General features: G+C 36.5%; 1 protein-coding gene across 1 annotated transcript in view; it reads right to left on the reverse strand.

Annotated features, from left to right (window-relative positions):
* Positions 1–15,726, reverse strand: part of LOC145663017 (phospholipid-transporting ATPase ABCA3-like) — a 373,059-nt gene that overhangs the window by 334,862 nt on the left and 22,471 nt on the right. Inside the window, exon 3 of the mRNA XM_081729148.1 lies at positions 2,013–2,155. Coding sequence (XP_081585274.1) covers positions 2,013–2,084 — 72 coding nt within the window. The 5' untranslated portion in view covers positions 2,085–2,155. The remainder of the gene's footprint in view (positions 1–2,012; positions 2,156–15,726) is intronic.

Consider the following 15,726-nt stretch of genomic DNA (forward strand, 5'->3'; position numbering starts at 1 on the left):
ATTTATGACTCTTCTAATGTGCACGAAACGTCCATTATTCGATCCTTCAAATTGGCAACACTCCTAATTTTCACCGCATGTTTTAATATTCCAACTGGCTCTTTACAATTATTGCCATGGCTCATGTTTTCTAAATTTATTACATTTTTGTAAGAGTTGCGATTTGTTAGTTCATGAATAGTGTTGGGATAAGCATCCAGCAATCTTTCTGAAATTTGAAGACTTGCCATGTAATTATTAATTTCCTAGGCAATGTAATTATTTATTTCCTATACCTGCCCTTCAAAAACTCATTTACTGACATGAATCATCACACAACGAAAGAACACCAACTTTGCATTCAGGTAATACCGAAGTCGTAGCTTGTAATGGATAGTAGATGAGACGAGAAATCAAATGAAAATTCACTTCAAAAAAGAAAACGACATATGATTGTTGTGTAAACCGATGATCTTTTGTTTTGTTTTATATTTATTTGTTTTTTGTATATTCATTTATTTTCTATGGCAATATTTTAGCTAGTCAGACAAAAAAGTCATTCGTTTTCTAGCGATTGTTGTCGATGGTTCATGTTTGTAAGATTTATAATCAGTATTGATCGGGAACTCGATTAAGTTATATCTCTTCATAAAGAAGTTACCTGTTTTCATATTTTGTTCATGGTACAAACAATGTGTTGGGAACAGTCATATTATGTCTCTTTGATATTTTCTATCATTGCTGCTATTTATTTAAAGTTGTAAAGTTGTATTTATTTAAAAAATACTGTTTATCGTTTGCGCAACATGTAGGCTACATTTCATGATAATTTTGAGTTCGTGTAACACCAATTTGTTATAATTTTATTTGTATTTCTTTACGTCACATAGGTCCATAGTTTCCTCACATTCTCTGGGTTAAAATAAATTATTACACTGCCTAGGAAATTAATAATTACATGGCAAGTCTTCAAAATTCAGAAAGATTGCTGGATGCTTATCCCAACACTATTCATGAACTGAAAAATCGCAACTCTTACAAAAATGTAATAAATTTAGAAAACATGAGCCATGGCAACAATTGCAAAGTGCCAGTTGGAATCTTAAAACATACGGTGAAAATTAGGAGTGTTGCCAATTTGAAGGATCGAATAATGGACGTTTCGTGCACATTAGAAGAGTCATAAATTCATACTAGTTAACTATAGAACAAAGATAAGCATATCATTGGCTTTTGGGGAAAATTTACTATTGAAATTAGGTGCCACATGCTATGGTTTCCATTTTTCAAAACTTCACTTTAATTCAAAATGGCGGGTTTCAAGATGGCTGCAGTCAATGATACCCTTATCGTATCACTTCCTTCTAGCCATAATATGTATTACCGAAACCTTTATCCACTTATTATCATTAATACGCGGGTTAGAAGCGGAAGTAAGGGACTTACGCACATTGTAAGTATAAACAATTAATATGCCTGTAACTTTTCTCCAAATGGGCAAATCTTAAAACTAACTTCACCATTGTCTCCCTGATTAAATTCTAGCCCGAAATTATGTATCATATTACCCTATTCCTATATAAAAATGTTGACTTTAATTCAAAATGGCGGATTGTAAGATGGCTGCCGTCAAGGTCATATGTACCATACGACTTCCCCCTATGCCCTATACGTATCTACATGGTTGTTCTTTCATTAACGCTCCGTTTACAAAGAGTAGTAAGGGACTTCTTCAATAATCTCTATTAACCACATCACAACCTTTAAAAAATATTAAAAAATAGAAAACATGCACCATGGCAAAAATTTCTGTCATCACAAGTAATGAATACATGTTCTCTATCAGCAATAAAAATTTCATTGAAATCGGAGCCGGACAATTGGATGATGTCCCTTGTTAGATCCAATAGTATTGTCACTCTGTTAATATTGAATTATTTACTTATCCTATTGATATTTAATTTGTATATAACTTTTAATTTTCGTTACATACAAAACTATATCCTGAATTATGATGCATTATATTTTATTACCTCAATATCCTCTGAACTCGTCGTTTCCGATGAAGAACTAGAGGCATCCTCACCCTCATCCTCATCCTCCATGATGTCCTCTTATGATGAGTCTCTTGATATTTAATGTAATAAATATCTAATTTATTACGCACACCTATTATCTAAAAGGAAATAAGCGTTAAGATAGTATGTTTGTATTTTATAGTGGACAGTACAGAGTGAGCATTTGAACTTTAAGGTATATTAAATAAGTTTAATATTATTTTATATGCAAATAAGTGATCTATATTTTAGTAGAAATATGTTTTGTAAGTCATTCTACGCAAAACACATTCTTCTTTATTCCAAAGACATGTCACTTAGCATAAACTACACTAGACTCTCGCTAGTACGGAAATTCCTTGAACATGTGGATGACGGATTATTGAGAGGGTTGGAAATTACCACAGTTTAAGCACATAGGGACGCTTTCTTTTCGATGTCATAAACAGTTGTTCGTCCAACACCATACTCAACAAGAATGGCTTTCTGTGAAGTACTTCGGTTCAACTTACTTAACATTTCGAGTTTTTGCTTGAGATCAAACGTAACGTGTTTCCTTTTAGGAGCCATAGTATATACTGAACTTTACTGTAACAAAGTCACAATTTCAAATACGTATGTACAACATTGTTTAAGATTTTTAAACTAACAACATTGTCGCATACGATAATTCTTTGTTGCGGGCGTTATTTCTGCTTATTAAGTGATTAGAGGCCTAATATAGGCCGGATTATTGAGAAGCCGAACTATTGACAACCAAATTAGCGAGAGTTTAGTGTACTATATCGTTGTTTTTGAAGCAGAAATCTGTAACTACAATGATGAATGCAGTTAGGTACTTCTTTCAGTACGAGGATGATATAAGGTGAAATACATGGCGTTCTAAAATTATTAAATTTGACGAAAAAAGTGACATTCTGTTGTTAAGAATAGTCAAGCTGCTCATATACTTAGTGTAAGTGAGAATACTTTTTTAAGTGTGCAGCTGTAATCATATAAGATATTTCATATTAACACTGAATTATTTCCTAGTTTTTGCCAGATCAAACGTCTCACTGAATGTTAATCAGTGAATACTGAACGAATTCTAAAATTAAAAGCTTCTGACGATTGTGAACTATAAAAAAATTATGTCATGAGACGCCACTGCATAGAAGCAGGACACCTAGGACCATTGTCTACATTGGATTTGCCCAAACAACGGAAAAATAGCTACTCTAAAGTCCATTTCCTGTAAGAAATAGATGTCCTGGAGACTACCTTCACAGAGATAGTCAACATTTTGGCGAACACTCTTCTATTTCTAAATCTTCACTTAATTCTAACAAATTTAATCACTTTTATACTCGTAAATAGGGATCCAAATTAAATTTTCAGAGCATTAATTCTGAGAACTATAATACACATATTAGGGCCTTTGAGTTGGACTTGCTTTACATGGACAATCCAATGCCACACCATGGAACGATGGTATATATCACAACTCACATTATTGTACCTATTCAATCGTAAGTGTAAGGAAAACGTGCGTTTGCTTCGAATTTTATCGAAAAAAACTATGTGTATGACCATAAGAATTAAGCCCTCATAAAATGAATTTGCACTGGGGAAGCAACTGACCCACACGAAAATATTCTTTAAGTAATTAAGAAGGAATTTCGTTTTTTTAAAAAAAAAGTGGCATATATGCAATCAATTTATACATATATGGACTCGGTTAGAAATCTGTGTCCTCCTTCCTTCATAATTAATTGCATTTGATTAATCATATATCTCTTAAGCCTACAGGTCAAATTTAAATTAATCTAAATATTTCATTACATTTCTTACGAATAGAACTACAGTCATTCAAACAACCTCAGCAACCCATAACAAAGGGCGATTCACATCGGCAGTTTCATATGTAAATTAAGTATTATTAGTTTAATAGCATGTATATTGCTGTCTGTTTTTGTTAAAATACGAAAGTCGTAAAATATCGAAACTCTATTTTTTATGGTTTCCCCACGATGATTTTAGCATCAAAAATCACAAAACATTCTTCCTTTATCCTGTAAGTAAAGCATGCGGCCATTGATTACTACATTATTCACACTGACGTCATTAATATTTACCGAGTACGGAATGCATGTACTATGCAGCAACTGAGTTATACCACAGAGTTGTACAACTGTTTGCAAAGCATTGCTTTAAATTGAAGTGTTCGTACGAAGTAACTGCAGTTGCTTCAACTAGAACAGCTGCTGTCACCGTCTGCTCTAGCGCGACTATCTCGAGCAACTCTCAGTATCCGTTATTCGTGAAGAAGCATTGTCTTAAATGGAAGCTTTCGTACGGGGACACCGCAGTTGCTGCCAACGTCTGCTCTAACGCGACCATCTCGAGCAACTCTCAGAATCTGTTATTCGTGAAGAAGCATTGTCTTAAATGGAAGCTTTCGTACGGGGACACCGCAGTTGCTGCCACCGTCTGCTCTAACGTGACCATCTCGAGCAACTCTCAGTATCCGTTATTCGTGAAGAAGCATTGTCTTAAATGGAAGCTTTCGTACGGGGACAAGGCAGTTGCTGCCACCGTCTGCTCTAACGTGACCATCTCGAGCAACTCTCAGTATCCGTTATTCGTGAAGAAGCATTGACTTAAATGGAAGCTTTCGTACGGGGACACCGCAGTTGCTGCCACCGTCTGCTCTAACGTGACCATCTCGAGCAACTCTCAGTATCCGTTATTCGTGAAGAAGCATTGTCTTAAATGGAAGCTTTCGTACGGGGACACCGCAGTTGCTGCCACCGTCTGCTGTAACATGACCATCTGGAGCAACTCTCAGTATCCGTTATTCGTGAAGAAGCATTGTCTTAAATGGAAGCTTTCGTACGGGGACACCGCAGTTGCTGCCACCGTCTGCTGTAACATGACCATCTCGAGCAACTCTCAGTATCCGTAATTCGTGAAGAAGAATTGTCTTAAATGGAAGCTTTCGTACGGGGACACCGCAGTTGCTGCCACCATCTGCTCTAACGTGACCATCTCGAGCAACTCTCAGTATCCGTTATTCGTGAAGAAGCATTGTCTTAAATGGAAGCTTTCGTACGGGGACACCGCAGTTGCTGCCACCGTCTGCTCTAACGTGACCATCTCGAGCAACTCTCAGTATCCGTTATTCGTGAAGAAGCATTGTCTTAAATGGAAGCTTTCGTACGGGGACACCGCAGTTGCTGCCACCGTCTGCTCTAACGCGACCATCTCGAGCAGCTCTCAGAATCTGTTATTCGTGAAGAAGCATTTTCTTAAATGGAAGCTTTCGTACGGGGACACCGCAGTTGCTGCCACCGTCTGCTCTAACGTGACCATCTCGAGCAACTCTCAGTATCCGTTATTCGTGAAGAAGCATTGTCTTAAATGGAAGCTTTCGTACGGGGACACCGCAGTTGCTGCCACCGTCTGCTCTAACGCGACCATCTCGAGCAACTCTCAGAATCTGTTATTCGTGAAGAAGCATTGTCTTAAATGGAAGCTTTCGTACGGGGACACCGCAGTTGCTGCCACCGTCTGCTCTAACGTGACCATCTCGAGCAACTCTCAGTATCCGTTATTCGTGAAGAAGCATTGTCTTAAATGGAAGCTTTCGTACGGGGACACCGCAGTTGCTGCCACCGTCTGCTCCAACGTGACCATCTCGAGCAACTTTCAGTATCCGTTATTCGTGAAGAAGCATTGTCTTAAATGGAAGCTTTCGTACGGGGACACCGCAGTTGCTGCCACCGTCTGCTCTAACGTGACCATCTCGAGCAACTCTCAGTATCCGTTATTCGTGAAGAAGCATTGTCTTAAATGGAAGCTTTCGTACGGGGACACCGCAGTTGCTACCACCGTCTGCTCTAACGTGACCATCTCGAGCAACTCTCAGTATCCGTTATTCGTGAAGAAGCATTGTCTTAAATGGAAGCTTTCGTACGGGGACACCGCAGTTGCTGCCACCGTCTGCTCTAACGTGACCATCTCAAGCAACTCTCCGTATTCGTTATTCGTGAAGAAGCATTGTCTTAAATGGAAGCTTTCGTACGCGGACACCGCAGTTGCTGCCACCGTCTGCTCTAACGTGACCATCTCGAGCAACTCTCAGTATCCGTTATTCGTGAAGAAGCATTGTCTTAAATGGAAGCTTTCGTACGGGGACACCGCAGTTGCTGCCACCGTCTGCTCTAACGCGACCATCTCGAGCAACTCTCAGAATCTGTTATTCGTGAAGAAGCATTGTCTTAAATGGAAGCTTTCGTACGGGGACACCGCAGTTGCTGCCACCGTCTGCTCTAACGTGACCATCTCGAGCAACTCTCAGTATCCGTTATTCGTGAAGAAGCATTGTCTGAAATGGAAGCTGTCGTACGGGGACACCGCAGTTGCTGCCACCGTCTGCTCTAACGTGACCATCTCGAGCAACTCTCAGTATCCGTTATTCGTGAAGAAGCATTGTCTTAAATGGAAGCTTTCGTACGGGGACACCGCAGTTGCTGCCACCGTCTGCTCTAACTTGACCATCTCGAGCAACTCTCAGTATCCGTTATTCGTTAAGAAGCATTGTCTTAAATGGAAGCTTTCGTACGGGGACACCGCAGTTGCTGCCACAGTCTGCTCTAACGTGACCATCTCGAGCAACTCTCAGTATCCGTTATTCGTGAAGAAGCATTGTCTTAAATGGAAGCTTTCGTACGGGGACACCGCAGTTGCTGCCACCGTCTGCTCTAACGTGACCATCTCGAGCAACTCTCAGTATCCGTTATTCGTGAAGAAGCATTGTCTTAAATGGAAGCTTTCGTACGGGGACACCGCAGTTGCTGCCACCGTCTGCTCTAACGCGACCATCTCGAGCAACTCTCAGAATCTGTTATTCGTGAAGAAGCATTGTCTTAAATGGAAGCTTTCGTACGGGGACACCGCAGTTGCTGCCACCGTCTGCTCTAACGTGACCATCTCAAGCAACTCTCCGTATTCGTTATTCGTGAAGAAGCATTGTCTTAAATGGAAGCTTTCATACGGGGACATCGCAGTTGCTGCCACCGTCTGCTCTAACGCGACCATCTCGAGCAACTCTCAGTATCCTTTATTCGTGAAGAAGCATTGTCTTAAATGGAAGCTTTCGTACGGGGACACCGCAGTTACTGCCACCGCACAAGATTGCCATTGTGCCATTTGTAAAAGAAAAAAATCTTAGTTCGATTACTGATCAGAGACGAGAAATGCACAATTGTTTGTCACGACTGGTAAAACAAGTTTAGACTATTTCTGTATTTTGTGTTAAAGTCCGGTATATCTGTGATGAACGCATACGATACGAGAAACAGATTGTAGCATTCCTCTTTATATTACTACTATCTTCCAAATTATTTTTATAATCTTTATCTTTCTGTAACATAAAACGTACCCCGTTGTAGCTAACTAATAGTCGTCTGTTATTTTTTGATTTTGTATAATGATCATCCAATTTCCAGCCATTACAATTTGCCAAAAAATCATTTCCGGATCTATTATTATTATTATTATTATTATTATTATTATTATTATTATTATTATTATTATTATTATTATTATTATTATTATTATTATTATTTATTGCTAGCTGAATCTGCGCTCTCGACAAAACCCATCATTCACATTATGAGCATGAATCTCCTTATCATTCCTCACAACATCTGTACATATCTTTTTACAGACACAAGTGAAAGACGCCTTGATAAAAATTGGCAAGGGGTACCATAAAAAGGAGATTTTTTCGATTATTTGTTCTAGTATCTCGTACCGTTTGCAAGATTTGAGCCTACTTCCGGTTGGAGTTCCTAACTCATGTATGGTCAGTGTTTTAATTATTCTTTTATGCAGTGTGGAATAAGGAAATACATTGCACACACAATTAATTATAATGTCAATGGTATCTGTTATTCATTGGGTAAATACTCCAAACTATAAAGAAATGCTTATTCTTCGTTTCTTATTATCATTTGGATATGAAACAAACGAGTGAGGGTTATACTACTCCTGTATACAATTAGGTTGTGTTGGAATGTCTAACTCGTAGGATATGCTGCTTTAGTTTTTTTTTTTTTAACTTTCAACACTTTCAGTGTACCCCTAAAACGGCCATGCTTTTGTTTTTTTTTTTTTTGTTTTAAAAAAAAGACTTCCAATTAGAACTGAACAATCTACACAAAATTTGCAATCGATCAGTGAAAATGTAATCTTTCTAGACCCTGCAGGTTCCGATATCTCATTGTCGAAATGATTAGCCACGAACATATAAACTTCCACAAACATATAGTTTAAAAGAAATAAAAACATGGCAGCACAATTCATTTTTATTGATACTGGAAAAGGCTTATTAAAGTACAAAGGCTTTGAACAATAATTTTAAAAAAATATACTTTATGAAAAAGGTTTATATAAATAATTAATTTAAAGTACACATACTTTAAAATATTTGTTTTTGTTGAACGTGAAATCACAAACCGTAAATCAAATGTTTGAAATCAAAAGCTATAGGTTGGAGTTCAGGCTCTTTTGTTCCTACTTCGAACCTAACTCTTCTCGCAGTTAGTTACTCTACTAAACACTGATCAAGTATTGCAGACGTACTTGAGAGACCAGAATGGATACTCTATTTAGGAGTCTGACAGAAAATCCTCATCTTCTGGAGTGTTTTTCCTAAATTTTTTGAAGGCCATTGTTTACAGTCAGTCATTGTTTACTCTGGCCTACTCTTTTGTCTTTGTAGCACGTATCCGAGCGGGGTGCTCTTCGCCTATATACTACCTACTGCTGAGTATCTCTTGTTTTCATTGCCTTAATCCCCTTGGATCATGCATCGGTTACCGGGGATAGTTGTGCCTCCCACCATTAACCCGTCGGAAGAAACAGTACAACGATATTGCCTATCTTTGTACATACTTTCTAAGTATTGTTTTTAGTAACGGGCAAAAGTGTTATTTTCAAGGCACAAGTACTTAAGAAGAAGAAGAAGAAAAATATAAAGATATAATATACATGTTGGTATCTTATTAAAAAAAATATGTTGTTAATTTGGTTGCTATGACGACTTGTTTATCTTTTTGATGTTGCTATGGCAATGTAGAAAGATAGAAAGAACGAAGTGCAATGTAACAATACGATATATTTTGAAAGTGAATATATTTGTTCTAAAGTGAATAACTGTCGTGCAATTCAGAATAATTTCGTAATCCGTATAAATATACATTAGAATCAGGAAAAGTAACGTAACGAAACATAATTATCGTTACATAATTTTATGGTGCCGGAACCGTGGAACCTTGAGATTAGTCAGACGTTTAGTAAACTATCTCATCATGGATTACATTTTACTATGTAATAAAAGAAAGGTTTATAGATAAACAAAAATAAGTACCATTACAGAAGTTGAAAATGTCAATATCCCAGCAATGGAGACTAAAACGAATACAGTTGATCTTTTACGACTGCTTGGACAGCAGATGAATTCCATGACACAGCAGATGAATTCCAGATTTCAACAAGTGACAACAGCAAATAGGACGGCAAATGGATTCCAAATTGGATACCAGATTGGAACAAGTGCCGCAACAGGTGGCACAGCAAATAGGACAGCAAAAGAATTTCTCATTGGATACCAGATTGGAACAACTGGCACAACAGGTAGCACAGCAAATAGGACAACAGATGAATTCCAGATTGGAAAATGTAACACAGCAAATAAATGCTAAATTGGAAATAATCGGCAATAGGATGGAACAAATTATTCATAGCTTTGTAGTAGTAAAAAGTACTGTTGGTGTAGTTGAAACGCACGAACATACATACCAAATTCGAACACTACAAGAAGAGATTCATTCCATCAAAGAGAAAATCAGGACGGCCCAGTGTAATCCTGAACCTGCTCTCAACGTTGTGTTTGAAGAACATTGGAGAAATTGCTGTGAAGAAGAAAACAGCTCGCCAGTCTATTCTGAAAGGGGAGATACCTTCTCAAATTCTGTAGACGAAAAAAGACCACATCACAAAAATCGTACATACGTAGAACCCCGATATCCAAGGTAACAGTCGTGTGAAATTCAGTGAAATAAGATCATTAACTAAATTCAGCGGCTGACCTGAAGACATCCCAGCTAGTACATTTTTAGAGAAATTTGAGGAAGAGTGTGAATTAATTGGAATAGATAAAGCTAACTTTCTCAAAATCTTACCGCATATCTTGTTACCACCTTGTTTGGTATGGTACAAAGCAATCAAAGGTAGTCTGCGTAAATATTCTGATTTTAAAAATGCGTTGTTAGCAAATTTCGAAAATGATTTTATGTTAGCAGACCGGGATGCCCAAATATGAAACCGATATTTTGACCCTAAAGTAAAAAACGTCTTTCAGATTTTGTAATCTCTGCGTATAATGACTTGAAACAAATCAACCCATATTAGCAGGAATCACGTATTATCGCATCAATAAGAATATTATTACCTTTTGGGTTACAGCAAGTATTGATCTCTTCGCAATGTATTAATTTTAATCACTTAATAATGATGGTTCAAAATTATGAAAGTCAAAGTAGATTGCAAGGTAATAATAACAGAAATAAAGCTAATTATCTTCTTGTTCGATATATCAATTAGAGAAGACTGTAATCATAATATGAGAGATAATGTTAGATTTTCTCGTAACGGCAATACGACTGAACCTAATTTCAGAAGAAACAGCAATAATAATCGTACCGTTTTCAGGAATAATGTAAATAATCGAGCTAATTTCTCCAATTTCTCATGAAATGCCAGATTTCATAATAATTACACAGTAACAGAAATTTTCGAAATAGAAACCAAAGAGTTGGTGGAGTAAATAACCTACCGGACTGTACTCAAGATTGTGCTATACAATCCAACCTAATCGAATCTTTTGACAATGCTAATTTAAACTAAATCCGGCTAACGTGGAACGCTTTTAATCCACGTCAGCAATTTATTCGCAAGAATATGTAAACAGTGATTTAAACTTAAAGGACAAAGCTCCAAATCCTTTAAATGATAGCAACCAACATTATACTGATTTAAATTCAAATGGAAATTCAGTGATTAGCTTTCCTATACATGAAATTATTCCTAAAGCTCTAAATTATAGTAAGAAGCTTCAGTATATTCCAGTAAGCAATTGCCATTGGATGTTTGATGATGATGTAGAAGACATGTTTACCCGATAATGATTTTATCTTCTTAAAAACCTTTTGTACAGCTAAAATACCTATTAAAATTAATGATATCCCCGTTCAAGCTCTGATTGACACTGGCGCTACTGTATCACTCCCTTCATATTCATTTTGGTGTGAATTCACAAAAGAATGTTCAAACCATAGACTGCAAATGTGGACAATTTAGTTTTAATTGATTATACAGGTAAACATAAGAAAAAAGTTATGGGAAAGACACAAGTCGTAATTACTGCGCAGGACTACGAAATTTCAGTTCCTATGTTAGTTATAAAAGAATTAAATGAAAAGCTATTAATAGGCCTTTATTTTCTTACTCAATTACGAGCAATTTTAGATTTCGAGAACAGAACTTTTTCTATACGAAATCTTAATGATAAAATTATTCAAGATTTGATTCCTGTTAGTGACAGTTTTGCTTGCCAATGTCAACCCCTCATGCATAATGTTATTTTAAGTGTAAATAATTGCGATGATAATAAAACTGATGGCGAGGAACGTAGGAATGAAGAGGCTATTACGTACAATAAAGATCGTCAATTTGATAATTGTGTAAAGGTAATCGTAGGGGTTATTGATAAAGCGCATGGAAATTTTGTATCCCAATTTAAGGAAATTCTTTATAATCATAGAAATGTATTTTCTAAAACACCAGAATGCTGTAAAAATGTTGTGTGTGATATTGAAGTAGATACCGTAACTCCTATTGTAACGAAACCGTATATCATACCATATAGATTTAGAGAGGAAGTGAGAAAACAAATTAGTGAAATGTTGCAAGATGATACAATAAGGCCATCAAAGAGCGTTCATTTAAATCATTTACATGTAGTTCCTAAGAAAGATGGCAAATGACTGAGAATAGTGCTAGATCTGAGAAAATTGAATAAACATATAAAACTACAACAAGATATCCTCCTGTTGAAGAAATTCTTAGTTATTTGCAGGGACATACTATATTTGGAAACTTGGACTTAAAGTCTGTTTCAGGCAACCTGATAAGAAACTCCCCTACCTCCCACCACTTACCATTGCAAAAAGGGAAAGCAAGACGTTGACCTTCACAAGGAGGGAAGTTATTCTAACAGACATAATCGTGTATACTTTAAATTCGTATGTCAATTCACTCGCACCTGATGTTGGGAAAGCACCGCTGTTCTTTTAGCTATCAACCTGGAGTAACAAACAATTGCTGTTTTTAATGTTTAAATTTAAGAAAAGTATTGCTTATTATTTATGTGCTAAAATATACCCTACTGTAAAACATTTTATTGTCTTAACAAATATTGAAGACATTAAAATCAATAAAAGCTAAATCCGCCCATTATTTTGAATGAATGTGGAAGTATATTCTTAACGTGAATAGAAGAACGGGGACTGACGAGTTTTGAAAATAAAATGTTAATAAAAATATTTGGAGCGGAAAAGGCAAATAGACAGGTGAATTAAAACGCTATACAAGCTTTTATTTTACAACAACTACAGGTCACCCAGTATTATAGAAATAGAAAAGTTAATACGTATGAGATAAGCATGACACGTTGCTTGTATGGAAAATACGCACTAAGTCACCAAGTCCTGTTCAAATAGCCTAGGAGAAAGAGGCTATTATGTGGGCGAAGGTGAAGGCTTCTGGACAGTGTAAAGCAGGACTATGGAACGATGGTTGATAAGAAACATGGTACACTGACTTTTTACAGGTTAAAATTTAATGGTAAAGTTTGTTTCTGCTGCGATGAGATTTCTTTAATCCAAAGTGTTCCTTATTTTTGTGTAATTGAACGAACTCACTATTTCTTTCTTATACACAAATCAACTCTTGTTACAATATTAGAGTAGTCGCTAACGCTTTCGCCTTTTGGGGAGCGGTCCCGGCTTCGATTTCCGGTGGGGGCACTCGGTCGAAAAAGTATAAAAGCTTTTTCAGGCTAGCTATCCTGAATGAGGTTTTGCTGGGTTTTCTTCATTCACACAAGTCAAATGTCGGGGTGGTACCTTATTTGTAAGTCCCAGGCCGCTTCTTTCCTTCCTCAGTCCTTTCTTCCTTTCCTTTCCCTGATAGTGTGCTCCACGAGGGATATCATCCCTCATACAAGACGGGCTAAATGGCCACAGATGCCGCAAGCCTAGAAATCTAATTCCGAAATCCTAAAATCCTACAACATTAGACTACCCTGTAGTCCATAACCGTCTCTATCTTAAAAGTTAATTACTGCAAATGATTATTCCTATTAATGGAGACCGATAATCTTTCTAAGACAATAAAAAGTATTTTTTCTCCAAGAGAGGCTCAGAAAACAAACATTATTCGAGCACTATTATCAACATATATATAGAAAAAGAAATATATATATATATATATATATATATATATATATATATATATATATATATATATATATATATATATTTGTTCTTTTTAATGTAAGAACGTCTGTTTATAAGAGAAGAAACAAGAAGTGTATGTGTTTTTCTTCATTTTTTAAATTTCAGGTTCTACTGTTGTCATCTTAACCCTCTGATACTTTAACCTTACAAATTGTACTTGGGTTTCAATTTTATATTACTATGAAATTATTGTATCAATACAGTAACTACCCATTCAATTACCAACCCTGCCATCACTTGCCATTCCAACATTATGTCAGAACCCCGACTGCCAAAAGAAGAAAATAAACAATGCAACTCTTCACTAAAATGTAAAGTATAATAACATGTGTGTTATTTACCTAACTAATACAAATAATTGTAATTAAGTGTTAAAATACGGCGTGTTGTCGTGAAAGTTATAATTTACTATTTAGACATATTTAGATACACTCTATACTTCAATGTGCGGAGGCTAGTGGTAAAGGATGGAACACCAACATTCACCTATACTTGAGCTTGGTGAGGAAAACACTTATTTTTTTTCCTATCAGGTTATGTGGAACTGATTATAGTAATGGCGTATAACGAAATATTATCAGAAGAAAGTTCTACACCATTTACAGATTTTTCATTTCAGAGACAATTGTATGAATACAACCGAGTAGTCTTTTGTTTGATTAATGGAAGCGCTGCTTTAACTTCATGTCTAAATAGAGTGTTAGGACAAGATCTACGAGCAAACGTAATTTTTTATGCAGATGATATCTTAATTATGGGAAAAACACCAGAGGACTATTTGAAAAATTTAGATATTGTCTTGAAATGTTTGGGAAACGCTGGTCTAACTGTTAATTTAGAAAAATCAATTTTTTTTAAGAATTCTATTGAATTTCTAGGGTATACAATAGACCTCCAAGGAATGTTTCAGTGAATCTAAAATTCAAGCTATAAAGGATCTGTCAGCTGTAACAAATTTGAAAGAAACTTGACAAGTTTTAGGGTTATTCAAAGGGTTAAGAAAATCCAAACCTCTGTTTGCAGAATTAGCTCAGCCTTTATTCTCTATAACTAAGAAGGGAATTCCATGGCAATGGGATGCTCTACAAGAAAGGAGTTTTTGCAGACGGAAAACTTGTATTATGGAAAATATTCGTTTGAATCACCCTAAGTTTGATCGTCCTTTTTATATACAATGCGACGGATCGTTGTCTGGAATTTCTGGTATTTTGTGGCAACCTAACCCTACTGTAGATGAACCAGCAGTCATACATTGTTTAAGTCGTACGCTGAAAAGTTCAGTGAAATGGTATACGACGACAGAAATTGTATTACTTGCAGTACGCTTTGCACTTCAAAAGTTTGCTTAATATGTAATCCGTAATCAACGTTACAACAGGAAGGGACTCTCGCAAGAACCATTGCGGTCGACCATTATCGGAAAGTAGTGTTGAATCTGTAGATAAACGCTCTCGATCCCGTTCACCTGCTTACATACAGAAACCACCTGTACAAGCAGAAAAAAACAATGGACTACAGATATGTCGCAGCCATCGACATCTACTTCTGGAATGCAACCAAACTTTGTTGCATCTCTAACACGACCAAAGATGCATTCCTTTTTGTTTACCAATTACGTCAGCAAGTACAGCAATAGACGTCACAAATTTAATCAATTAATGAAATACCTTTCGCGTGCTAGTGTCAAAGAGATTGTGGTTACCAGAAATGGCATCATTATTATTCAGCCTGATGATGAAAACTTCGGTATCACGCTTCGTAACAAAGCCAGCTACGAAATATTTGAAAAAAAATGCTAAGCATACCAATCTAACTACTAAAATGAAACAAAACCTACCACCCTCTCGTTCATCGATGATGTCTGTTGACAATTCGAGGCGTTTTGCCAGAAATAACTGACGAAGAAGTCTTAGAGGAGCTTAAAGCCGAGGCATAGACGTAGCGAAATGTCTTCGAATCAAAAATAACAATGGCCCGACTTATATGGTTCGTCTTTTGACCATGTCTTAAACTTCGATATAAAACTTTGTTGCAAGATGGTGCTTACATCTTTAAAAAACAACATC

This window comes from Thermobia domestica, chromosome 10 (genome assembly GCF_964235325.1).
Source record: "Thermobia domestica chromosome 10, izTheDome1.hap1.1, whole genome shotgun sequence".
Taxonomy (NCBI): Eukaryota; Metazoa; Arthropoda; class Insecta; order Zygentoma; family Lepismatidae; genus Thermobia; species Thermobia domestica.